This window comes from Cryptosporidium muris, genomic scaffold (genome assembly GCF_000006515.1).
Source record: "Cryptosporidium muris RN66 scf_1106632353999 genomic scaffold, whole genome shotgun sequence".
Taxonomy (NCBI): domain Eukaryota; phylum Apicomplexa; class Conoidasida; order Eucoccidiorida; family Cryptosporidiidae; genus Cryptosporidium; species Cryptosporidium muris.
Genome location: NW_002196571.1, coordinates 1,083,871 through 1,107,489, shown reverse-complemented (window position 1 = coordinate 1,107,489; position 23,619 = coordinate 1,083,871). Strand labels below are relative to the sequence as shown.

General features: G+C 31.2%; 15 protein-coding genes across 15 annotated transcripts, besides 8 other annotated features; 8 read left to right on the top strand and 7 right to left on the bottom strand.

The window, feature by feature from the left end:
* Nucleotides 1–171: 171 nt before the first annotated feature.
* On the top strand, nt 172–1,767 carry CMU_027280 (pescadillo N-terminus domain-containing protein; the record flags this gene model as incomplete). Its single annotated transcript, XM_002140032.1, has 1 exon — nt 172–1,767. One exon carries the CDS (start codon nt 172–174, stop codon nt 1,765–1,767), a length of 1,596 nt encoding a protein of 531 aa, XP_002140068.1.
* Nucleotides 1,768–2,152: 385 nt separating this feature from the next.
* On the top strand, nt 2,153–3,502 carry CMU_027270 (CRAL/TRIO domain-containing protein; the record flags this gene model as incomplete). Its single annotated transcript, XM_002140031.1, has 1 exon — nt 2,153–3,502. One exon carries the CDS (start codon nt 2,153–2,155, stop codon nt 3,500–3,502), a length of 1,350 nt encoding a protein of 449 aa, XP_002140067.1.
* Nucleotides 3,503–4,334: 832 nt separating this feature from the next.
* Nucleotides 4,335–4,372: a sequence feature (AT_rich).
* Nucleotides 4,373–4,429: 57 nt separating this feature from the next.
* CMU_027260 (cysteinyl-tRNA synthetase, putative) lies at nt 4,430–6,544 on the bottom strand (the record flags this gene model as incomplete). The annotated part of the gene is made up of 2 exons (XM_002140030.1): nt 4,430–4,978; nt 5,318–6,544. 2 exons carry the CDS (start codon nt 6,542–6,544, stop codon nt 4,430–4,432), a joined length of 1,776 nt encoding a protein of 591 aa, XP_002140066.1.
* Nucleotides 5,141–5,209: a repeat region.
* Nucleotides 6,545–6,789: 245 nt separating the features above from the next.
* Nucleotides 6,790–7,900, top strand: CMU_027250 (protein kinase domain-containing protein; the record flags this gene model as incomplete). The annotated part of the gene is made up of 4 exons (XM_002140029.1): nt 6,790–7,040; nt 7,108–7,249; nt 7,315–7,587; nt 7,685–7,900. 4 exons carry the CDS (start codon nt 6,790–6,792, stop codon nt 7,898–7,900), a joined length of 882 nt encoding a protein of 293 aa, XP_002140065.1.
* Nucleotides 7,901–7,939: 39 nt separating this feature from the next.
* Nucleotides 7,940–9,346, bottom strand: CMU_027240 (uncharacterized protein; the record flags this gene model as incomplete). The annotated part of the gene is made up of 1 exon (XM_002140028.1): nt 7,940–9,346. One exon carries the CDS (start codon nt 9,344–9,346, stop codon nt 7,940–7,942), a length of 1,407 nt encoding a protein of 468 aa, XP_002140064.1.
* A 195-nt stretch (nt 9,347–9,541) lies between these two features.
* On the top strand, nt 9,542–10,426 carry CMU_027230 (RNA recognition motif. family protein; the record flags this gene model as incomplete). The annotated part of the gene is made up of 1 exon (XM_002140027.1): nt 9,542–10,426. One exon carries the CDS (start codon nt 9,542–9,544, stop codon nt 10,424–10,426), a length of 885 nt encoding a protein of 294 aa, XP_002140063.1.
* Nucleotides 10,427–10,677: 251 nt separating this feature from the next.
* On the top strand, nt 10,678–11,466 carry CMU_027220 (uncharacterized protein; the record flags this gene model as incomplete). Its single annotated transcript, XM_002140026.1, has 1 exon — nt 10,678–11,466. One exon carries the CDS (start codon nt 10,678–10,680, stop codon nt 11,464–11,466), a length of 789 nt encoding a protein of 262 aa, XP_002140062.1.
* Nucleotides 11,467–11,477: 11 nt separating this feature from the next.
* Nucleotides 11,478–13,364, bottom strand: CMU_027210 (SPRY domain-containing protein; the record flags this gene model as incomplete). The annotated part of the gene is made up of 1 exon (XM_002140025.1): nt 11,478–13,364. The coding sequence occupies one exon, from the start codon at nt 13,362–13,364 to the stop codon at nt 11,478–11,480; it is 1,887 nt and encodes a 628-aa protein (XP_002140061.1).
* A 195-nt stretch (nt 13,365–13,559) lies between these two features.
* On the bottom strand, nt 13,560–15,569 carry CMU_027200 (uncharacterized protein; the record flags this gene model as incomplete). The annotated part of the gene is made up of 1 exon (XM_002140024.1): nt 13,560–15,569. One exon carries the CDS (start codon nt 15,567–15,569, stop codon nt 13,560–13,562), a length of 2,010 nt encoding a protein of 669 aa, XP_002140060.1.
* Nucleotides 15,570–15,858: 289 nt separating this feature from the next.
* On the top strand, nt 15,859–16,581 carry CMU_027190 (eukaryotic translation initiation factor 4E, putative; the record flags this gene model as incomplete). Its single annotated transcript, XM_002140023.1, has 1 exon — nt 15,859–16,581. One exon carries the CDS (start codon nt 15,859–15,861, stop codon nt 16,579–16,581), a length of 723 nt encoding a protein of 240 aa, XP_002140059.1.
* Nucleotides 16,582–16,814: 233 nt separating this feature from the next.
* Nucleotides 16,815–18,461, bottom strand: CMU_027180 (uncharacterized protein; the record flags this gene model as incomplete). Its single annotated transcript, XM_002140022.1, has 1 exon — nt 16,815–18,461. One exon carries the CDS (start codon nt 18,459–18,461, stop codon nt 16,815–16,817), a length of 1,647 nt encoding a protein of 548 aa, XP_002140058.1.
* Nucleotides 17,487–17,508: a sequence feature (AT_rich).
* A 226-nt stretch (nt 18,462–18,687) lies between the features above and the next one.
* Nucleotides 18,688–18,715: a sequence feature (AT_rich).
* Nucleotides 18,716–18,735: 20 nt separating this feature from the next.
* CMU_027170 (RNAse P Rpr2/Rpp21 subunit domain-containing protein) lies at nt 18,736–19,179 on the bottom strand (the record flags this gene model as incomplete). Its single annotated transcript, XM_002140021.1, has 1 exon — nt 18,736–19,179. One exon carries the CDS (start codon nt 19,177–19,179, stop codon nt 18,736–18,738), a length of 444 nt encoding a protein of 147 aa, XP_002140057.1.
* Nucleotides 19,180–19,232: 53 nt separating this feature from the next.
* Nucleotides 19,233–19,290: a sequence feature (AT_rich).
* A 232-nt stretch (nt 19,291–19,522) lies between these two features.
* Nucleotides 19,523–19,550: a microsatellite.
* Nucleotides 19,551–19,562: 12 nt separating this feature from the next.
* CMU_027160 (FeS cluster assembly scaffold IscU domain-containing protein, putative) lies at nt 19,563–20,081 on the top strand (the record flags this gene model as incomplete). The annotated part of the gene is made up of 1 exon (XM_002140020.1): nt 19,563–20,081. One exon carries the CDS (start codon nt 19,563–19,565, stop codon nt 20,079–20,081), a length of 519 nt encoding a protein of 172 aa, XP_002140056.1.
* A 220-nt stretch (nt 20,082–20,301) lies between these two features.
* CMU_027150 (uncharacterized protein) lies at nt 20,302–21,660 on the bottom strand (the record flags this gene model as incomplete). Its single annotated transcript, XM_002140019.1, has 1 exon — nt 20,302–21,660. One exon carries the CDS (start codon nt 21,658–21,660, stop codon nt 20,302–20,304), a length of 1,359 nt encoding a protein of 452 aa, XP_002140055.1.
* A 349-nt stretch (nt 21,661–22,009) lies between these two features.
* CMU_027140 (uncharacterized protein) lies at nt 22,010–22,522 on the top strand (the record flags this gene model as incomplete). The annotated part of the gene is made up of 1 exon (XM_002140018.1): nt 22,010–22,522. The coding sequence occupies one exon, from the start codon at nt 22,010–22,012 to the stop codon at nt 22,520–22,522; it is 513 nt and encodes a 170-aa protein (XP_002140054.1).
* A 199-nt stretch (nt 22,523–22,721) lies between these two features.
* Nucleotides 22,722–22,775: a sequence feature (AT_rich).
* A 531-nt stretch (nt 22,776–23,306) lies between these two features.
* Nucleotides 23,307–23,335: a sequence feature (AT_rich).
* Nucleotides 23,336–23,619: the final 284 nt, after the last annotated feature.

The following is a 23,619-nucleotide window of genomic DNA, read 5'->3' as shown; positions in this document are numbered from 1 at the left end:
TAATAACATACCGGTTTGTTTTTTTTTTAAGACTTAAAATTCCATTATACCGGTAATAAGGTATCGGGTATAACCCGTAATGTCTCAATAGCCAAGTATATAATTACTTGACTACATCATAAATAAGTCAGAATCTGATTATTTACTATTTCAATACTCTAGTAAAATAATATGGGTGGACGTAGAGTAAAGAAAGGAGTAAAAGGCGAAAGTGCAGAATATATAACTCGTGCTCAGGCTTTAAAATATTTACAGCTCTCATTAGCTGATTTCCGTAGATTATGTATACTAAAAGGTATATATCCACGTGAACCAAAAAAAAAACTTAAAGGAGCAGATAAGACATATTACCATAGCAAAGATGTATTATTTTTACGATATGATCCTATACTATCAAAATTTCGGGATTTTAAGGTATACTTAAAGAAATATAAAAAAGCATTGGCACGAAATGATCGTAATAAAATCCGTTCTTTAATACAAAGAAAACCAGAACTACCACTAAGCCATATTGTGAAACAACGTTATCCTTGTTTCATAGATGCTTTACGAGACTTAGATGATGCTTTAACAACTTGTGCTTTATTTGCATCTCTAGGAGCAGATGATAATCATAATATACCAGCTAGTACTATTGAACAATCAGTAAAGTTAATGGATGAATTTATGTACCTAGTATCTAAATGTGGCTTTTTAAAAAAATCCTTTATTTCAATTAAAGGATTTTATTTTCAAGTTGAGATATTAAATGAAAAAATTATCTGGCTTTTACCCCATCAATTCTCTCAAAAGCTACCAGATGATGTTGATTTTAGGGTTATGACAACTTTTCTTGAATTTTATCATGTTTTATTGAAATTTGTTAATTTTAAATTATATCAGCTTAATAATATAACTTATCCTCCTACTATTGATTCTAGTATATTAAAAAGTGGAGGAAGATTTTTATCATTGAAAGCTCATAACTTAAAAAATCTTACACAATGTTTACCTACTGATAGTTTAACAATTCAAAATAATTCTACAAGCTCTAAATTATTATTTGAAGATTTATGCTTTTTTATTTCAAGAGAGGTACCTCTAGTACCAGCAGCATTTGTAATTATAAGTCAGGGTGGTAAAATAGGATGGGAGAATGAAGCCTCTCCAATTAAACGTGATAATTCAAATATTACTCATTATATTGTCGATAGACCAATGAAATTTATTATTAAAGAGATAGAAAAATATCCAAATTCAGAATTTATTCAACCACAATGGCTATTTGATTGTTTAAATGAATTTATATTATTACCTACTAGATTATATGCTCCAGGTGAAATATTACCACCACACTTATCACCTTTTGTAAATGATGAAGAACAAGGTTATGTCCCATTACAACGTGAAATATTAGATAATTTCAAAGGGTTAAAAACAAAAACTAAATCTATTGAAGATGACTTTGCAACAACTCACTGTAGTGATTCTAGTGACTTGGATGATGAACAAATATCTGAGGCTAGAGAAAAGGAGTATCTGGCTAGCTTACAATCAGAGATGACAAAATCTAATATATCAGGAGATATTAATGAAGATAAACATAATGACTTAGTATCTATAGCTAAATTAGAATACAAAAAGAGAAAGATGCAAGAAGAAATGGAATCAAGGAAATCACTTTTATCTAAGAAACATAAGAGACTTTTGGAAAGAATAGAATATACCAAGAGATTGAAATTAGAAAGAGCTAAGAAGTTACATAGTCGTAGGAAAGATAGTAATTAAACAATGGTCTACTCATTTAGATGTATCTAAATAATTTATCTTGTCAATATTTCTCTAATGATCTAATATTTCATACATAATCCTATATATATTTGAATGGTAAATAGTCAAATGTTATGCACACAATATAAAATAAGGTAGAATTATTATAAAAAGTATACAAATTAGATTAAATACTATATTGTTAGTTAATTGACGTCTTCGTCCACCAATATTAATCCGAGTAAGTAGACATAGCATCTGTACAAAGGGGCGGGTCCTTGAGTGGATCTATAACAAATTACTTGGGTGGAAACCTAAGGCATTAGGTGGGGAATGAGAAGAGACCAAATTAAGTGTAATAAATTAAGTAACTACCGTTTGGTAAATTGTGACGACAAATATAATGGTTCAGTTTAAAACTAGTCCAGAGTTAGCGGAATGGCAATTAACTCCACAAGGTTTAGGTGCTCTAACTGAAAAGGAATCTCGAGCTCTTACAAGTTTGCGTCAGCTTTTAGAAGTTCAAAACAAGGCAGCTGAAAGTAAGCAGAAAATGGAACAATTAAAAGCTCAAAGTATACAAGGTGATGCTCTTTTGAAGAAACAAAGCACTTCTGAGGTAGTCTTCGGTCGCTTGAAGAGCTTTGCTGCCTCAGCTTGGAAGGGAAGGGAGTCATGTGTAATATCAACATCCACTTCTCCTAATAAACCAGGAAAGATTATTAAGACTCGTTTATTATTGAAGGGTCCATTAGACTCATATGAAAAGGATTGGTGTACAGATAGCTGTTTACTAAGATATCTTCGAGGCTATAATTACAAGGTAATAAGGTCATTTGAAGCTCTCGTTAAAACTATTCATTTTCGAAGAAAGTATGCTCCACAGTTCATTGATCCACGTAGTATTAGTGGAGGGAATAATGTAGAAGGTTTGATTAGATTTGGAATAGATATTGATGGTCGTCCCTGTATTATAATGAGGGCTAAGTATAGTGACTCATCAGTTGATATTTCTTTAGTTTTAAATTCTCTCTTGTATACTATGGAGAGGACTTGTTTGTATGCTGATCAATTAACTAATAATGATAACAAGATAAATTTGATTGTGGACTTTACAGGAAATAAGTCAACACAACAGCCTCCGGTTTCTTTGTCCCTAAAGTTTGCAAAGGCAATGGTAGATCATTATCCAGAAAGACTTCATCGTGCGTATATAATTAGACCAGGTTGGTTCTTTAAGACTGTTTGGGGTTTAATTAGCCCTTGTATACCAGGAAATACAGCAGAGAAATTTGTTTTGATAGATCCAGATTCAGATGGTATGGAAAGTTTTAAGCCTCTCAAAAAAGCTGTAGATTCTAAGTATTTAGATATTGAATGGGGGGGATGTTGCAATTATGTATTTGATCCTAATATGTACTGGAACAAGGAGATTAGAGACTTTGATGAGTTTTGTAAATTCTGTCAGGATCATTTTTACTCTGAGGATCACCCAATGCCCCTTATACCTTTTGGAGTAATTTCAGATCATTCTACATCTCCTAGTCCTAACAATATGGACTCTATTAATACAACATCTCCCCACCTTGCAGCCGCATTATTAGAAGATGAAGATATCGATCCAAATGAACCAATAGAAGATGGAGGGCATCAACCTGGAGAACCATATGTTATTCCTCCTAATACCCAGCTTTCAGATGAAATAGAAGGTGCAAACGACTTTGATGTTTTAGATGAATCTACAATTCAATAATAAATAATACTGGTACACTTTCTTTTCTTTTAGTAAATTGATATTTATTCAGGTAGTAAATTTGAGCTTGAGTGATCTTGAATAATATTAATGATATAGAACCTACAATAGATACAGTAGATTGAGTGTTTATCTGTTTACTGGATGTATTATTCATCTACTAAGGTATAAATTGTAATTTCTTCAGTGAAAAAATCTCTAGGAGAATTTAGTTAACTCACTTAAAGCTTTTAAACTCTATCTTCCTTATACTATTACATAATATAATATCCCCATAACCACTCTTTCTAATACTTCCATATCCTTGTACTTAAAATTTTTGTTTTAAAGTGTTTCCAAATTTATCCCTCGGAATTTGCTTAATTTTTGGTTTCTAGTTATGTATTTTTATAAGTTATATATAATTGGTGAAGTGATATTCTTGTTTTTTTTTGAAATTGAGATCTATTCTTTTAGTGTCTACATTTTCCTAAATTTCAGATATTTAACTCCTTTTCTTTAGGGTCTATTTTGTGTATTATAAATTTATACCACTTTAATATTTCAAGTTTTTCATGGAAATTTTGAATGATAATCAATGTATTAATATAAATAACAGTACCGACATATCCTAATATAACCAAAAATGTTAAAATTAAAAAATCCTAATTCACCTAAAAAATTACAAATTCTATATATCAAAGTAAGCTAAAAATGAATTTATTTCAGTTTTACAGATCCTATCCTAAATTTCAAAGTTCAATATGTATCTGTATTAATACTCATCCTTGAATATTCAAAGAAGTAAATAATATATTCCATTTGATTCTTAAAGGTTAAAAGTATCTTTGAGATTAAAAAAAAAGTATAGATTTAAAAATAAATTTATTAGATATTAGCTAAGAATTATGTAAACTTAAAGACAAAATTCACCACATTTTAATTTCATCAGCTATTAGTATTTAAATTAGGAGTTTTTTGTACAGGTTTCCATACAAATGTCCCATCAGATCTATCTTCCATTTCTATATTTAAATTTGGTAGACGGATATCTCGTACATCATCACAATTAGCTAACAATCTTTTTGCTGATTCACTTAGCTCATTTAAAGTATTATAAAGAATTGGCAATGTCCCATCTCCATCCTGGTTAGAAATGGCTTTATTTTGATTTCTGTAGAGATTAATCAATTTAATGGCTTCACTTTTGACTTCTTGACGAAAATCTCCAACTAAATCAATGTATGCAGAAGAGATTCCCTCTAGATTATCCCTACACATTTCTGAATCCCCATAGTTGAGCTTCTCAGTATCATCTGAACACAGACCCATAATTTTCAGAATTTTGTATACAAAACTTGCACAACGCCTCAAAATTGGGCATACTACTTTATTACTAGCTCTAGAATTCATATATGAATTTGCAACAGAAACGAGGTATTGTAAGCTTGATATTACTTCTGGAGTATTTAAATTATCTCGTAATTGTTTATCAATCTAAATAGACAATAAAACAAAAATAATTCGATAGAAAAATAGAATGAAAGTATATAAAAATAATGATATTTCATTTATAAACTAATGATGTCTGGAAATACCTGCACATTTATGAAGTTCTTCAAGCTCCAAAAATGTAATATAATTTTCCATTGTGAATTTTGCAAGCTCTTAGTGCCTCAGAGTCTACATAATCAATTACTCTGGGAGTGGAACCTTGCAATATGAGTTAATCAGTAGGCAATTTAATTTATTACACAAGATAGTGATAGGTACTGCAATACTTGTGTCTATTACACCTATAAATATCAGTTAATTTTACTAGTTAATAGAACTTACCTTCTCTGCAGCACATTCTGTAGCCAGTCTAAGTTTTTCTTCCTCTATATCATGTTTAAGAGGATTTTCTATAAATGAAATTCGTAAATTTGCCTTGACATTAGCAAAAAAGTTTATAAAGACCTTATCTACAGCTACTGCTTCTTTGAGAGATGTTTCTGGGGAGAAATTGATTGGACCATCCCATTTATGCAGCAAAAATAACATACGGATGTGTCTTGGTGAGTATTCCTTCAAAACATCTCTAATTGTTGTGAAGTTTTTAAGACTTTTAGACATTTTAGCTCCATGTATATGTAGATGACCTGAATGTAAAAAGTAATTTACCCACTGAGGCTGGTCATAATGAGCTTCACTCTGAGCAAGCTCATTATCATGATGAGGAAATCTTAGATCAATTCCCCCACTATGAATATCAATTGGAAATCCCAACGTATTTGAAGCCATAGCTGAGCATTCAATATGCCATCCAGGTCGTCCCTTACCCCAAGGGCTATCCCAAAATGGTTCACCAGGTTTTGCCTTTTTCCACAAGGCAAAATCCAGAGGACTTTTTTTATCCTTTGAATGTTCTCCCAAATCTCCTTCTCCTTCCAATACTTTACTCTCATCTGCCACACTCTTTGGTTCCATTCTACCATAAAAGTGTCCTTCTTTTGATCTAAATGCATTAATATCGAAATACACACTTCCATCACATTCATAAGCAAAGCCTCTATATATTATTGTCGATATATAATCCAAAATCTCCGGTATAAATTCTGAAACCCGTGTAATAATATCTGGAGGCTTTACATTTAAAGCATGCATATCATCAAAGAACTCCTTCTCATACTCACGAGCTAAATCTAAGAAGTTGTCTCTCTTCTGTTCAATAGAACGTTTAATAATCTTATCATCTATATCAGTTATATTCATGACCATATATACATCATACCCAAAGTAATCTTCCAATATTCTACGCACTATATCAAAGGTTACATAAGTTCTAGCATGACCCAAATGGGCCGAGTCATATACTGTAGGTCCACATGCATACCAGTTTATGCGTTTCCCATTAACCGGAATAAATTCCGTTTTCCCTGCTGTTAAACTGTTATTCAAAATCAATCCTGTTGTATAAGAGCATCTAGAAGATTTATTTCCATCATCCTCAGCTAGAGGCATTGAAAAACATCTAGTTGGAGCAATCCAGACAGGTAATTTTTCAGCTGCATCTATTCCCATCTTCAAGTAAACAGTTCAATTTACAAATTACTTCAAAATTTCACTAATTAACTTGTTGCCTAATAAAAATTTACCATAGATCTATCACGTCTTCCTAAAAATGGCGCCTAGTATTGAGATCTTGGATACTCTTCTCAATTATTAGATTATTGTGAAAAATAAAGAAAATTTTACTTTTTTAAAACTAAGTATAATGACTTAGATGTTCAAAATCTACCTGACTCCCAAATTCCTAAACTTTAGTGATGAAAATTCCATCAAAGAATATTGTCGATATTAAACTAATAAGAAATATTTATACACACGAGAAAACAAAAGTTTACTGTGCAAGTGGGAAACATAAAGATAGTCAAGAAAATATTAAAATTGCACTCAAAATGTATAGGAAAGATATGATCATTAATCCTAGAAATGTGTGGAATGAACGTAAAGTACTGGAGCGTATTTATCATCACTGTGTAGTATTAAAGAATTCGGCACCTCAATTAATTTACCTGTAAGTTAATATCGAAATTTCAATTTCCCTTGATAATATTTTAAATAATAAACTCAATTCATTAAAGCTATGATACATTTATAATGCAAGATGATCAAGGAAATTCCAACATTTGTTTTGTATTGGATTATGCATTAGGAGATCCTTTACATATTTATATTAAAAATAAAGAAATTGACATTCTTTATATCAAAAGTATAATCAAACAGGTATGCTACTTTATACTTTGAACTGTCCTGGTATATTTAAAAATATTATACTCTTATTATTATAGTTAGTGGAAGCAATAGGAATTCTTCATAGTATAGGGATTATACATAGGGACATTAAATGCAATAATATTATATTTAACGAAGATACAGGACAAATTAAAGTTATTGATATGAGTTTATCATGTTTTATTGAGAAAGATGAACGGTTAACACAATTTTGTGGATCATTTCATACAATGCCTCCAGAAATTATATGTGTAGATAAACCAAATTATTCGCTTCCTTTTGACTGGTGGTCTGTAGGAATACTGACGTATGAATTATTGTTTGGGCAAGTACTTATATATCTTTTCTTGTTTATTTCAAAATTTAAGAACTGTCTTCTTTTTCCTTAGAGTTCCGCCATTCGGATATCATCCAGAGCAAAGTGAGCAGCAGTTAAATAGGATAAATAATTCTCCTGATTCAATAATTTTTCCATGGGAATTAAAATATTCAAATGAAACTGATATAAACAAAGACTTAATACTTGCAGAAAATTTTATAAAGAGTCTTTTAGTTTCTGATGAAAGCAAGCGTTTAGGTAGTGTGAACGGTTTCAAAGAAGTTTATTCTCACCCTTGGATTTCTACATTTACTTTGAAATAGTCTAGAAATAAAGTTGAGGTCAATAGAACTACTATAAAATCAGAATAGTATCCTGATATAGTTTGATAGTTGTCTTAAATGTTTTGCAATTGCAATCTTTTTTTTTTCTCTCTTAAAATTTCTATACATGAGTTTTACAATATACTTTATATCAGCCCAGTACCTCTTCATAAAAAATTTAATATGACCTCCAAATAAACATTTGAAAAGTTCTATTGCCATATAAAGGTATTGAGTAGACTTAAAAGTATTAATTTGGATTATTCCATACATTATATATAAGGGAATTAGACTTTCATCTTTACATACACTATTATTTATGTTGTACTTTAGCCAATATAGACAAGAATGATAATTTTTTGTCTTTATATAATCTAAAACTAGTATATCAATAAGTATTTGTTTTTCAGTCTCAATTAATTTACTTCTCATCCTATGATTATCCAATAGTATATCATTTATAATGTTTATACGTTGAAAACAACTTAATTGATTTAAAATATCTAAGTGATCTTTTGAAAGTAAAGTCTTTCTAGGATTATTCTTTTTAGATGCATGAAATATATTTTCATAATTTTCAGCTTCTCTCGACACTGAATTGCTTTGGAAATTCTCTTCATGAGTACACTTTTCACAAAAACATCTAAAGTTGAGTTCCTCATGGCGAATCCAAAGTGGTTCTCTTAAATACTCATTCTCTATATATGAAATTGTAAGAGGTTCTCCTTTTTCAATATTTCTCATTGAATAAAATACCACTGTAGTTCCAATATAGTGTCTTGAAACATTTGGACAACATGAGTGATTAAAGAATGATGCATCAAAGTACAATGCATTCACACCAAAGCTGTTACACCACTTAAATGGCGAATTCCATGCTTCTGGTAATATATGGACACCCATTTGATTGTATTTGACGACTAAATATAACCTGATAGCCTCATTTAAGGAGATTTTGGACTTGTCTTTATATGTGAATTTCTTACTGATTAATTCCCATTCTCTTTCAATCATACTTTTTGGAACACCTAGTTTCTTATTATGTTTAATAATATCATTTATATCTTTCTTATTGCGTGGGTAAAGTAGTTTCATTTTTTTACATAATAATAAGTCTTCATTGGATATCGTCAAGATACATTTCCATAGTTCTAAAGTTCCCGTGCAATTTCTGGATAAAGTATTGTTAAAGACACACCATCCAATTGGATCATTAGATAAGAGTAAACTACCTCTAGGTATAAAGCAATTAGAACACCAGAATATTGAGTTTCTAGACTTCTTCATATTTATATAAGGTGAAGTATAGGCTCGGAGTTCAAGTTTACCTAGATTTTCATATTTCCTTAAGCTCAACTCTAAGTCTTCTCTTGTAGTTTTACCCTTAGTTAAGTTAAATAAAGTTTGTATTTGTTTTGATAACCAATCATCCTGCTGTACTAACATTATGTAAATTTGCGACTCTTAATCCTTTTTCCATAATTTTGACAAAGTAACAAGTTACCGACACATACCGCTAAGGCACTAACGTAAATGCATTACCTTAAAATTTCTAAAGAAAAGTAGTAAAAAGACTACAAAGATCATTTTAGTACTTTTGGTGTCTTACTTATTGGACTTTATGTTTTTGAAACTACTAGGATGTCAGCAGTGGGACTTCCAGAAGATCTATTATGCTACTTTCAAGCTAGACCACCTCTGCCTTATATACCAAATGTCAAAACAAAACCACATAGAAAGTACGAAGGTATAGCAGATTTAATACACAATATAGAAGGTATATTTGACAAGGGATTACCCCCTATTATAATTCCATTTGAGAGTCCACGTGAAAAGCGTGAAAAGTTGCGTGCAATAAAATTAGCTACTTATAACGAGGAACTACAGATAAAAATAAGGGAATATGACCCAAGAAATACCTCCTCAGATATGACTGATGATCCATATAATACTTTATTTGTTGGTAGACTAAGTTATGATACAACAGAAAGAACCTTGCGTAAGGAATTTGAGACTTATGGTCCAATTAAAAAAATATGTTTGATAACAGACTTAAATGGTCAATCTAAAGGCTATGCGTTTATTGAATATGAATCAGAGTCATCTCTTAAAGAGGCTTATAGATACTCTAACAAAGTTATTGATGGCAGGAAAGTCATTGTAGATGTTGAAAGAGGTAGAACCGTTGAAAATTGGCTACCCAGAAGACTCGGTGGAGGTAAGGGGCCACCACGTGGCTCTGAAACCTGGGCAAAGTCTAAAAAAAATTCAATATCTAGACAGTCTAATCAATCGTATTGTGCTCCATATAGAAACTCAGATTCTTATTTAAGAGAACAAAGGCCACATGGAGGATATAGGAATCGATATAAAGCAAACTCAAGGCCTGGCAGAAGTGATAAACAAAAATATTCTGATCAATATCAACATTCATATAATAATAGAGGGCATTTTCGTGGTCATTCCACACGTGATAGATATCCTAGAGGGTCTTCTTCATATAGACAAAGTGTAGTTCCGTACTAGTTTGGCAATTAGCAAAGGATTATCTAGATTTCTTAAATTATCCTTAGTATTCATTCTACTATTTCATCTATAATTTACATATTTATTTGCTTTAAAAGTAACTTAAAGTCATAGAGAACAATTAGATAATGTTGCAGGCTCCCATCATATAAAGTGTATCTACACACAGTACACACGCACGCATTGAAACAGACCTCTATAAGCTACCTATACTAATATCTAACTACAAACATCAAGTAGTGGTACTTAGGATGAAAAAGATAAATTTGATTTTATTTCTTTTTTATTTATATCGAACAAACTCTGCGGTCTCAACAGAAACTGTTGAACTTAAGAACCCAAAGGAGTTAATTATGAGAAATAACAGTGCTACAGATAGTTATATAAATAATTCAACAAATCATAAGATTGATATTGACAAAGAAAGTCGTTTGAACAATGGTTCTTCTATAAATATGAATATTCAAGGTTCAATCTCATACCCTGAACATAAGCAAAACACTGGTTCAGCTATTGCATCTACTGCTACAAGAAACTTTAGTGAAGATACCAACCAAACTTTAGGAAATCAAAATAGTAGAAATAAAACTCATGAAGCAATGAAAATTATAGATAATAGAGATATAAAGAATACTAATTTTCCCAAAAAAACCTTTGAAAATTCCATTTCCAACAACGAACCTAGTGATACAGATAATACAACTGATCAAAATATTGAAATATTTCACTCAGATGTTCTAGCTCAACTATATCAAATCGACAATAACTTAAAAAAGCTTCACAAAATGGCTAGAAATGATAAGAAATTGCTTATTCAAATACAATCAATTGCATTTCTTGCAGATAAAATAAAGGAACAAATAGCTAGAGATGTATCAGCTTTAAATGAAACAGTAGGCTTAGAAGTACTGAATGGAAAGGAGTTGAATAAACTTCAGAGTTTACATGAAAATCAAGTAAAAGATCACTTAAATTTCATTAAACATGAAAATATAGTCACAGTTAAAACAGGCACGGTTACTGGGACTAGTCAATCTTAAAATTTACACAACTATAATATTTGAAATTCCTCATTAAAGATATGATCCTTAACCATCTTTGGAGTTGCAAAGCATAGTAATGTAGGATTTGGGGCTATTCCTCTTCCATAATTCTTATTCTTAATGTCTAATCGAGTAGCAACAATATATCTAACTAAAGTCTCAATAGGAGACCAGGGACAAGGTTTCCATGAGCCTTCGCAAAAATTTAGTTTATTTTCAATCACTCCACTAAATTTCTTGTTTATAGCTAATTGACGTGGTATATTTCCATTGTATACATCTCTTAGAATAAGATAGAACATTGCTTGCATTATAACCTTTAAACATCGTTTCCTTGTCTTAAGAAGAAAATCTTCATCAATAATATCAGTTGAAGCAAATAAAAAGCAACATTCATCAATCATCTTCTCAATACAACATAAATTATAATTTGATCTATTGATTATATTTTGTTTATCAAACATTTCTCTAAAGTTCATATCACCTAGGAAGTTTTGTAAATATAAAAGTACAGAGAGATCTTTATCAAAAGTTTTGAGATCTCTATTTAAATCTTCTGCAAATTCTTCTATTGCACTCTGGATATGGAGAATTATTGAAGCTGTCATTGGCTCATTCTTATCCAATATTTCAGGGTAAAAATTCTCAATCAAGTCCAGAGCACTTTTGATGTCACCATTTAAAATATAATTTCTTATACTAGAGCGGATCTTCAAAGACACTTCTAAATGTACATCTATTAGAAATCCAAAATCTTCACTTTTTATTTTATTTGCCGAAATATTTGGTTTATGTTGTATATTGCACAGTTCTTCAGTATTTCTACGTACAAGATAATTTCCTCTTGTTCCCTTACATATACGTTGTTCTTCATTACCACTTTTTTCAAGTTTCTCAGAAAAGAGTGAACCAAGTATTTCCATCTGTAATTGAGAACTATCATTATTTTCTTCATAGTACTCTTGTATAAGCGATAAATTTAACAATTCTGAGTAATATATGTTATTTGTTTGATTAATAGATAGCTTCTCACTTTTTATATCTGATTTTTTTTCCGATAACTCATCTGTAATAGTAGCTTTACTGGTTTCATCAAAAATCTTTAGTGTTCTTTGAAAACCCTCTACAAGTAAGTAACCTCTAATCAATTCTCTTAGTGTACCAGAATCAACTTTAACCTGAGAAATGATATTTAAGTCAATCATCAAATTCTTCATTATATATTCCTCCAGGTGAAAAGCAAAATTCTTAGATCCAAAATTAGCATAAACTATATCTTGAGAGTGGTATAGGCTTATTGTTGGATAGTAGTCCACACAATCTAAAACATCAGTTGCAATACCAATAAACCTTCCGTTTAAAGTAAAAAAAACACTGTTAGCATTAAAGTCAATTCCACATCCAATAATATCACCTTTGCCAAAACTGGGACCAAAAGATTCATATCTATTTCCATTCACTATTTTCTTTCCATCTTCTCCTCTATACCCTATTGAGGCTTTATCAGCCCCTGGTTCTCTATTAGTCCAATAATATCTAGCTGCAATTCCTACTGTACATTTCGCCTGGTTCTGAGACTCTATTATCAATACTTCAAAATAGTATACTTGGCAATTTGTTGGGATTGGCATATCTGATTGAACTGTGCCTACTTCTAAATGAGAACCTCTACCCTTATGAGAAACAGTTAACCTATCCTTCTCAACCCCAATATATCTAGGCAAAAACTCCACATTAATGTGCATAGGTTTCTTAGCATTATTCCAAGAAGTACCTAATAAGTTAGAATTGCCTTCCAAATTGCAACAGGTGGCATCTTCATCTAGGACCTCCTTTTCATTAGACCAATTTAAGGAGTTTATTTGCAGACACTCTTGACAGAAATTAAGTGACATTATACAGAATGATAATTTAAAAGAAAACTAATTACATTCTTGCGAAGTTATACTCGGAAAACAGGCAAGTACAATTCTTGCTATTTGCGCCAATATTATAAAATCTATTATGTGTCAGTGACACTTTCTGATATAGATAATAAGGGATTATATATCGAAGAGTTCTGTACATATCAGTATAAAATAAATATACAACTAACTGCTGGGTATAATAGGAGTATCACGCATTTTACAAGATTTTACACGCAGAGGTGAAGGGGTTGCAGCAACTACACGTCGTCTACGATGTATAGGGGTCAATGTACGATGCAAGGAAAAGGTAGGAGCTTGCAAATTACATAAAGAGGTATCTGGAGCCTTGAACGATGATCTTATTGGAGATGAAGAATTCAAGGAAGTAGATGCAGAATGTGGTGCAGATGATATATGAGCACTTCGATCCACAAGAGAAAAAGGAGATTGAAGCATGGATGAGTTTGATGAAGATTTCAGCGGTGATACAAAGCTAGAAGTAGTAACTGACTTAGGGTCATATAAATTAAGATTTCCTTTACGGTTTAATGAGAACTCTGATTGAAGAGATGGTTTTGTTGCATCAATTAGTTTTTTAACCACTGTCACTTCATCTTTACTAGAAAAAGCGTTATTAGGAATACTTTCGGTACTCATATTTCTTCTCAGTTTAACTACTATTGCAGTACAATTATCTGCTCTTATATTGTGAAATCTCCTCTTACGTTCAGCCTCTGCTGTAAGTTCAGCTGCAATATCCTGGAGATCTTTATCCTGTGCATTCACAATAATATCAGCAATTGTAAATCCATCTAGTATATCACTAATGCCATCAGACATCAATACAACATACATATCATTCGGAATCTCATTAGTTACTGTGGAAGTATCTACATTGTCATAACTTTCATCTTCAGTACTCCAATCAAGTGCTATATCTTCAGTTTGTAGTTGTTCGTAATAGTTTCTGCTATTCTTATATCCCCATCCCAATGCTATGACACTCTCCTCAACGAGGACTTCAGATAAACTTACCATTTTATCATCTTCTTTTTTAAATTGCCTTTCCTTGTTATTTGTTGCTCTCAAAGATTCAACAGATTCTTTTTTGGGAGGATACTCACTAATATTTAGTACCCGATAATCCGGAATAGGTAACAAAGCACAGCGAGAAAGATGCATGTGACCTAGAGATCTACTCATAGATATACTCAAACCCAAGTCTCTAGCTTGAGAATATGTTAAATAAGCTGGAATTAACCTCAGCATTCCATAATCTCCTAAGGCCACTTTACCAACTCCACTTTGATCTATTCTCTGTCTCTCACTCTTTCTATAAAGACAGTGAGGATTAGACAAATAGTATATCCCATGATAATTTGAAGTTTTTACTGAAGAATTATTCAAAGTAATTGGAGTCGGTAATTCAGGGAGAGATTTTGAAATTTCATCAGAAATGTGATCAACTTCAGCTTTCTTTTGATTATTTTGAATAGAATTTGGAATAATACATATAGCTGAAGAGTCCCCACAATTAGCTGTTACTAGATAAGATCCCATAATTCCCACAACTATACAAGTAGTACCAAAATCCTTCCCACTAGACACATTCGCTCCAATAATGCTCTTGTGAGCATAGGAAAAACCTTCATCAAGCACCTCAAGAATATATTCTAAGTTGTAAATCCTATTATCTAGAGATGAACAATTCATCCGTTCATATAATGTTTGTGATATACAATAAGCAGCCATATGAGATGCTGTTTTTCCATAGTGACCATGACCATCAAGAAGACCAAAGAAGCAGGGGGATTTTGTATTTGAACATTGAAGTTGTTTACCAATTGTATGTGTTATCCATCCAGGTGCAGAACGTTTTGGAGGCATTGGAGGTAGAGGGAAAATCGAAAATACAGGAGGGAACGAGCTAGTACCACTCATACTAGTAGAGTTTTGATCATTAGCATTTCCATTAATACCAGGATGAATAGGATCGCAGTCCCAAACACCCCAAGTAGTCAAATTAGTTGGTCTCGAATTCAATCCATCTAATGAATCCACAACATCACTACTATCATTAAGCTCGTTAGCCAAGACCTCATTATTTGTGAAAGAAGTGACAAACCAACCATCTTGATTCTCTTTACAACCTCCCTGCGAGCACGATACACCCCAGCCAATAAGCCAATTCATCAACTTAATGAGACTTAAGGGCCAAAATTAGACCTTAACATATAAAATATTTCATCTTTATTAAGCTTAAGCTGAGCAAACTTTATCTTCTCATTACTTCCCTATCAGGTCCTAAAAGGCAGGAGCTTAGAGTTTCAAGTCTTTAGAGCGCCTCTTCAGTCTATTTGCCACGTGGTCGCGATATCGGGGACAAGACGCGCCTCTCTAACAGGTAACTCCGTGGGGATTAAATTGCAAATTCTTTGAAACTTACTAAAACTATTAATAGGAAACAAAACCTAAATAATTTATGACTGAAGGGCAGGTTGTATCAAAGTACTTGTCATTTAATGAGTCTATAGAGCCAAATTTGGTTCTCCCTAGGGCTTGCAATAATGTAGAAATTCCACCTGAAATGATGACCAAGCCATTGCCCTTGTCTCACGAATGGGTTGTATGGGAACAACTTAACCAAGAAACAAGGAAAGATGCAGATTACTCTAATGCAACAAAACCTGTTGCAAGATTTTCATCAGTCCAGCAATTTTGGTGGCTTTGGCACCACATTCCTCAGCCCTCAGAATTACTCAAAGGGAAAAGGATGATTAGAGAATCTGCTGATGGTACTCGGAGTGTTGTTGATGCTGTCATACTATTTAAGGATGGAATACAGCCTATGTGGGAAGACCCTATGAACGCTAATGGTGGTCACATGTTCTTTAGAGCCTGGCAAACTTCTGTTAACCCAGGGGAACTAGATACTATGTGGAATAATCTAGTCCTTGCACTCATAGGTGGTAGCCTAGTACATGGATCGATAGTCAATGGAATAAGATTAGTAGATAAATTAGGAGGAACGAAGGGAAATATTCGAATTGAAATATGGTTTAATGACTTTTCAAATCAATCCGCTCGCCAAGGACTTATACAAGAAGTCGAGACATTAATGAGTAGTTTGTTAGATGGTTCTTCATGTATTTCACCTCACTTTGATGTGAAATCTCATTCAAAGGTGAAAATTGAGGCTAATTAGTAGATAAAGGTACTAGAAGTTATTAGTCTCATTAACTATATGTATAAAATGTTATATAGGAATTTTACTTCAACTTATTTCTAATATACAACTTAATTTGGTTACGAGGTTGAGTATTCACTTATATTCAACTTCCAGATTATAAAAGATTAGAAATACTCACACCTAACAACCAGAATTCTTATCAATTCACTAACCATATAATGTAAGGGGTATCTAACTAAAGTATTAGACTAGTTGCTTTCAGAGAAAGTAGACGGTCTCCTTGAACGTATTCGTTTCTGTTTATCAATCCATAACTTACCCAGAAGAGGCTTATCAGGGACTTGACTACTAGCCATAGCTTTCATTATCTTTTCTTCTTCCTTCTTTTCCTCTAAAAGTTCCTTTGTAATAAATAATAAAAGATTTAAGTCATCTAATCTCATTCCTCTTAACAAACTTAAAAGTACACGTTGCTTTAAAAGTTGAGATTTTGTATTAAGCAAAAATTTTTGCAAAGTCCTTGTTGCTTTAAAAGATGATTTTAAACTTGGGGATCTTTTTCTAGAGTGGAAACCTTTAGATGAAATATTCTCTTTTATAGCTTCAATAATGATACCATCTCTATTAAATCTAGACACTGGTTTTCTTATAGGAAGTAGTGAATGATCAATAATTAATGAAGACTCCTTTATAGGATTAGTTATATTAATATTCTTATATTCTTTACTAACATCTAATTCTACAGTAGGACCAGAAGGAATTCCATTGCTGGAAATTACTAAGTCTTCTGTTTCCTTATTATCCATCACTGTAGTAGACTCATTATTATCTATCACAGATAATTCCCTTATATTTGGATTATTTCCATTAACCAAACTCTCAGTCTCATCAGTAAGAAATTCCGAATTGTTATCCAATCCAATTAAATTTATTTTATTATTAGCTGAATACTGAGTAATTCCCTGCTGCTGATTTTTTGAGTTCTCAATATTATCTACTTTTTGAATATCTTCAAAATCCTCAATATCTTCTATTTTCTGAACATTTTCATTCTGTATATTGTTCTCAGGTAGTTCTGTATCTTTCATTTTTTCTAATTCAATGTTTTCTAAATTCCCCATATCATCTTCTTGTGGTTTTTCAGGCTTTTTCAACTCTGGTATTCCTGAATTATCACTTAACGTGTTCTCCTCAAAAGTAAATGAGTTATCAGGAATATTTAATTCATGTTTCTCTGTCTTCAAGTCCGATCTAATAAATTCAGAGTCTTTATTATCTTTTACTTTATCAACCATTTTCTGTATAACTACCTGTGTATCCACATCCTTTCTTTCACTTTCAGGAGAATTTGCTTCTTCTAAATTATCCTCAAAGTTTATAGGTTTTAATTTATCTTTTAATGAATAATTGAGCTCCTCACCTTCAGTTAACTTAGAATCTTGTTTATATATTTTAATAAGTTCATCATTCAATCCTTTGTGTTGTCCTGTAGTTAAATCAAAATCAATACTCTGCATAACACCATGAGTTTCTGATTCACCAATATCATATAAAACAGAGGTATCTTGATTATCTGGAGATTCTGGTTTCACTATTTCTGATTCAGGTGGCAAACCATCTTCTTTAAAGTTGAAATCTTTAGTAGCCTTTATGTTACTGCTATCTGATAAATCAGAATTATCGAGATACTGTGGTATGGCATTACTTTGCAATATATAATTTGAATTATTTGAAGAAACCCCATTAATATTTGATTTATTAGTTGTCATATTAAATGGTCCAAAAGGTAGTTTGCTCACTATCCCATTAGATTGCTCAATTAAAGCTATAATAACAAGACAAATCCCAATAACTTTAGATTTAAATCTAAATTCCATCAGTTTTATAATACCCATTGCTGCTATTTAATCTAGATATGAAGGAATACTAGTGTTCTTCTTCCCTAAGGGTCAATTCACAAAGTTAAGATCTAATAAATCTCTGCAGGCGGGCTGATGTGCATCTTACACCCTGAAGTCTTTGTTGGTAGTTAAATTAATTAATTACTACAAAAGTAGAGACTACATTATATACTAAGTAAATTATTAGTTATTTTGTAAGGTATAATTATAGTTTATAGTCTAAATTATTTTATATGTATTTTAAATATGTCAAGATCTATGTTACATTTTAATTAGTTGGGTAATCACAAGACACAAAGCTGTGTCGCTTGATTTTATTACAATAGTAACATCTGATAGCTAAGTTAACTATCCATTCATATTTTATAAACTGGTTATTCGGATCTTCCAATTGATCCAGCTTATTGAACTTGTAATCTTCTTTGCAACTGTGTTGAGAGTTAATATTCCTTCTTTTTTTCCTTTCTTCATGTTTAACATCGCAAGATATACCAGGTATCAAGTGACTATTACATTTTAAGCACCACCAATGACGGGATTTCGATGAAATACGAGCAACTTTCTTCCGTGATATTTCACGAGCATTTCGAAAGCACTGCCTTGCAAGTTCTGGAGATATAATCGAGTATATTTGACCAATATACAATAAATAGTTTAGTCTATGATATACTGGTGATTGAGATTTGATTACTTCATGTATCTCATGACTCATAGTTTCATTTAGTTAAATTATATAGTTTGTGTACAACCTCTGTCTAAGAGATGATATATTTACAAAATATTATACTAAGTAAATATATATAAATAATAATATAGAAAAATTCTTCTACTAGGTATAGGAATTATATCGTATTCAACTCCTTAGTTTCAAAGTTAAAGCAGTGAATTATAATTTGAATGATACTCAATACCATCAGATCACAAATACAAGACACTAACTACCATAAACCCGCTACAAAGATAAAGGAATCCCCGAGGTTTATTTTTGGCTAATTGTTACAAAGAGCCAAGGTGAACTTTTATATTTTCTGCGAGTAAACAATTATATTAAAGGCTATATGTATATACATATATATATATATAGCAGTTAAATCTATGATGATAGCGGTGCGTAACTGCATAACTAGATGCAAGCAGCATTTATCACTAATAGCCCAGAAGGCAATGTATAGTGAGGCTGTACATGATCACTTCCGTAATCCTAGAAATGTTGGTACCCTTCCAAGTGATAAGAAAAATGTGGGAACTGCAGTCGTAGGTAAAGCAGCCTGCGGGGATGTTGTGAAACTGCAAGTTTCCATTGAAGATGGGGTAATTCGTGATGCTAAATTCAAGACATTTGGATGTGGATCGGCAATTGCAAGTTCATCTTATGTTACAGAATTAATTAAAGGTAAAACTCCGGAGGATGCATTAAAAATTAAGAATACTGATATAGCTAATTATTTAAATTTACCTCCAGTCAAGCTACACTGTTCCCTATTAGCTGAAGATGCTGTTCATCTTGCTATCAAGGATTATCAAAGTAAACAGAGTACTTCTGATGATAAATCAAGTTCATCTGTGAATATATCATATTCAGATGATAATAAAGTTGATCCAGATACTAAGTGATTTGTATATTTGGTAGACTACTACCTACAAATTTGCTTTATTGGTATTAATGCACCTATTAATATAAATCAAGACCATTCTTTGTAAGTGATAAAAATAAAAACTACAAACTATACAGAACTTTTAATTCTATTGTAACAAAGAACAAATATTTATTAGTTTAACTATACTAGGCTATTCATAATGGAATATATTTGCTAGTACCTTTATAATTTACTCTTTATTCTATATCTTGAGATTCTTTGATCTCATTGTTTTTGTAAGATATATTCTCAATATCTTCATTTAAAAATGAAGAGATATCATTTGTATCACATAAAAGCTCCTTTAAACGACGTCTTTGATGTTTAAGCAAAGGTGACATTCTTGGTGGTATAACCCCACTTCCTATTGACTCTCTAGCAGATGACAAATAACTTTCTCTATGAGGAGTAGTAATATAATTCAAAGGTGATTTGGATGTTTCATTAAAATTAGTTTCAGTATTAATTGGAAATGTATTGTAGCAGTCTATGTATATATCAGAGAATCCTCCAATAGATGAATCTCTTTTATTAATAAATGGTGATAAATTATTATCACTAGGAGTTAGGGAGTATAATTCTGATTCTTCTACTTCACAATTTTGATTTAATTTTTGAAAAGTATTACTTGGATCTACAATAAGTAAATCAGGAGACTTATTATTAGAATCTAAATATTGTTCATTAAAATTTTGTTTATTATTTTCTCTTCGCTCAATTATAGTAGATTTTAACCCTTGATGTTGATCTCCTGAAGGTAAATCAGAGTTGTTAGGACAACTAAATCTCTTTTTCCCATTATTCAGTCTTCTTGTAAGTAAGTATTCCATCCTTTTAACCTCACGTAACCTTGCCTCAAGCTCTTCCTGTTTAGATAATAACTTCTCTTCTTTACTTTTTATTATTTCATTTTGCTTCAGTTTCTGGAGTCTTAGACTTTCCTTTGTATGTTCAATAGCCCTTCTTTCCCAATCCAATTCCATATATCTAAACTCCATTTCTACAGAATCTGAATTATTAGGACTTTTATATGTTTCTGTTACAATAAATTCATCTCCTAAATTAAACATGGGATACCCACACCTACATCTTCCACATGAAATTCCAAATTTCTCTTCCTTATATTCTTTTAAAAGTTTCATAGTCTCACTTTCCTTATTTACCAAATTTCTTATAAATATCTTAATCAATTCAATTCTAGATGTAACATCAATAACCTCTTCATTAATAGAATTAGTTATATTAAATTCTTCACATATCTTTTCCAGCCCTTCAACAAGCTGTTTTTCTTTATTTTTTAACGTCTTCATAGCATTGTTAAAGATAGTTTCTGCCTTACTATTCACAATGCGCAAATACTCATTACTCCTTTTCTCTTGTTCCAAAACTCTTCTAAATTCTAACAAGTCAGATTCTCTTTGTTTAAGTCCATATTCATACTCTTGCAATTCTAAGTAACGTTCTTGGATTGCATGTTCCTTATCTTGAAGTGAAATACGTAGCCTTTCAATACCAACTTCGATAGCTTTTTCAAGTTTTTTATTGCGAGAACTCATTATTAGCTACTGAAGTAATAGTACAACTGATCTTAATTTCACTTCTTGAGTTCAAGTAATTTTGCCACACTCAGTATAAATAGCCTCAAATAGGCATCTTAAAGTTAAGTCCCACTAGATTATAAGTCTTAGTTAGTAAATATTATTTAAGACAAAAAAACCAATTAATGGGATTTGTATCAACTGAATTAAGGTAAATAGAAAATGTAAACTTTTGTTAAACGCACATCTAAGGCACAAAAAAACGTATTAGTCCCTCACGCTCCCGCCACTAGTGCCTCCAATAAACTGACTATAACTTCTCTGGCAAGATTCCTTAAATTTGATAGATCTTATAAGCTTTTTAAATATGAGGCCAACTCCAGTAAATCATAAGTGGAGCTTTTCACAAAGTGTACGCAACAATGACAGAAATAGAGGGTACCAAACTAATCTGGTTGGTTGTTATGAAGATATTCAAAATTCAAATAGTTCACTAGAAATTCGTTCAACTTTAAACCTTAGTGATATTAACAACAAAGCATGGAGTACTGCATTAATTCCCTTGAAAACTATGGGAATGACCTTTTTTATGATATATATGAGTGGGAATAATGCAGGTATTTTTGGTATACTAATAATTGGTTATGCATTAACTAATTCAATTAAAATCTTATTCTCAGTACAGCAGCATTTCCTACCATTGCAAAATATTACTAATAAATCATTTTTGTTTCAACGTATCCTCTATATTTTGTACTCACTTGGTGGTATTCTCTTTATTTTATATAGGCTAATAAATATGGGTCTTATTCCTGTAAATAGGGGTGACTTTATCAACAATCTTCCTAGCCACGATTTTCCATTAAGAATAGGATTTTAAGATATAATTATATGAATCAATATATTATTTATTGGAAAGTTGTCTTTGAAATATTCTATATTAGAAAGCTATCTTCTCAAGATTAATGAAATAACTCAATAATTAAATACTTGATGGAATATTATTAGATAGTACTACATAGTTACAGCTTAGGAAACCACCTTAAAGTAAATCCTCATCTCTTTTTTCTTTACTTTAGTAATTTAAATAATAAATAGTTTTTTTTTAGTTGATTAATTTTATTAGAAAAAAAGTGATCTATATTTGGTCATAATTTCTATGTAATACTTTAAGTAAATTTGGAACTATGAAATTAATTTCTAAGTTTTTCTACTTTTTTTCTCTAGTTATTTAGCTAATAGTTATATTCAAGGATATACAATCACTACTGATACTGAATTATTTCCTTTATATTTTATAATTCTTTGAATTATTAAAGAATAATATACTTTCTTATTAGCTATACAAAAATTAATAATCTATTGAAAGGTATAATTACTAAAAGTTCATAAATTAAAGATCTCACAGATATATCATTTGAGTTACAAGCTTGGTAATTAACAGATAAATTTTAATGAATCAAGTAATAAACCCAGGACTAGTATCTTATATTTGTTATGAATTCAGACAACTATTTTAAATATAGATATTATAGTGCTTGCTAAAATTAAACAGTAATCCTAAAAATCTAAATACAGAACGGATAATCTTAAGTATAAATCACTATATCTATGCTTGTTATAGAATATAAGTTTAAAAGATGCTAAGAACATCAAGGAGATAGATATAAAATCAAATATATATTTATAAAATGAGAGATTATCTTAAAATTCCGACATCATCAATATCCCGCCTAATAGAAATTAGAGAATAGAATATTTTCCGAGGTATATACTTTACAACCTGTAGATAACAGAATATTCGTCAAGTGAAGCTGACAGTTTGTTTTAGTCTACTAGTGCTTATTTCGACTGGGGAAAGTACGAGGTGACTTGTGACTTTTAGCGTCCTATAACAATTATACCTATAATGAAGTGATTGATTACTTAAATATTCAAGTAGTTTAATCGGCTAGGTGTTACGGAGGTTGTTGTGTT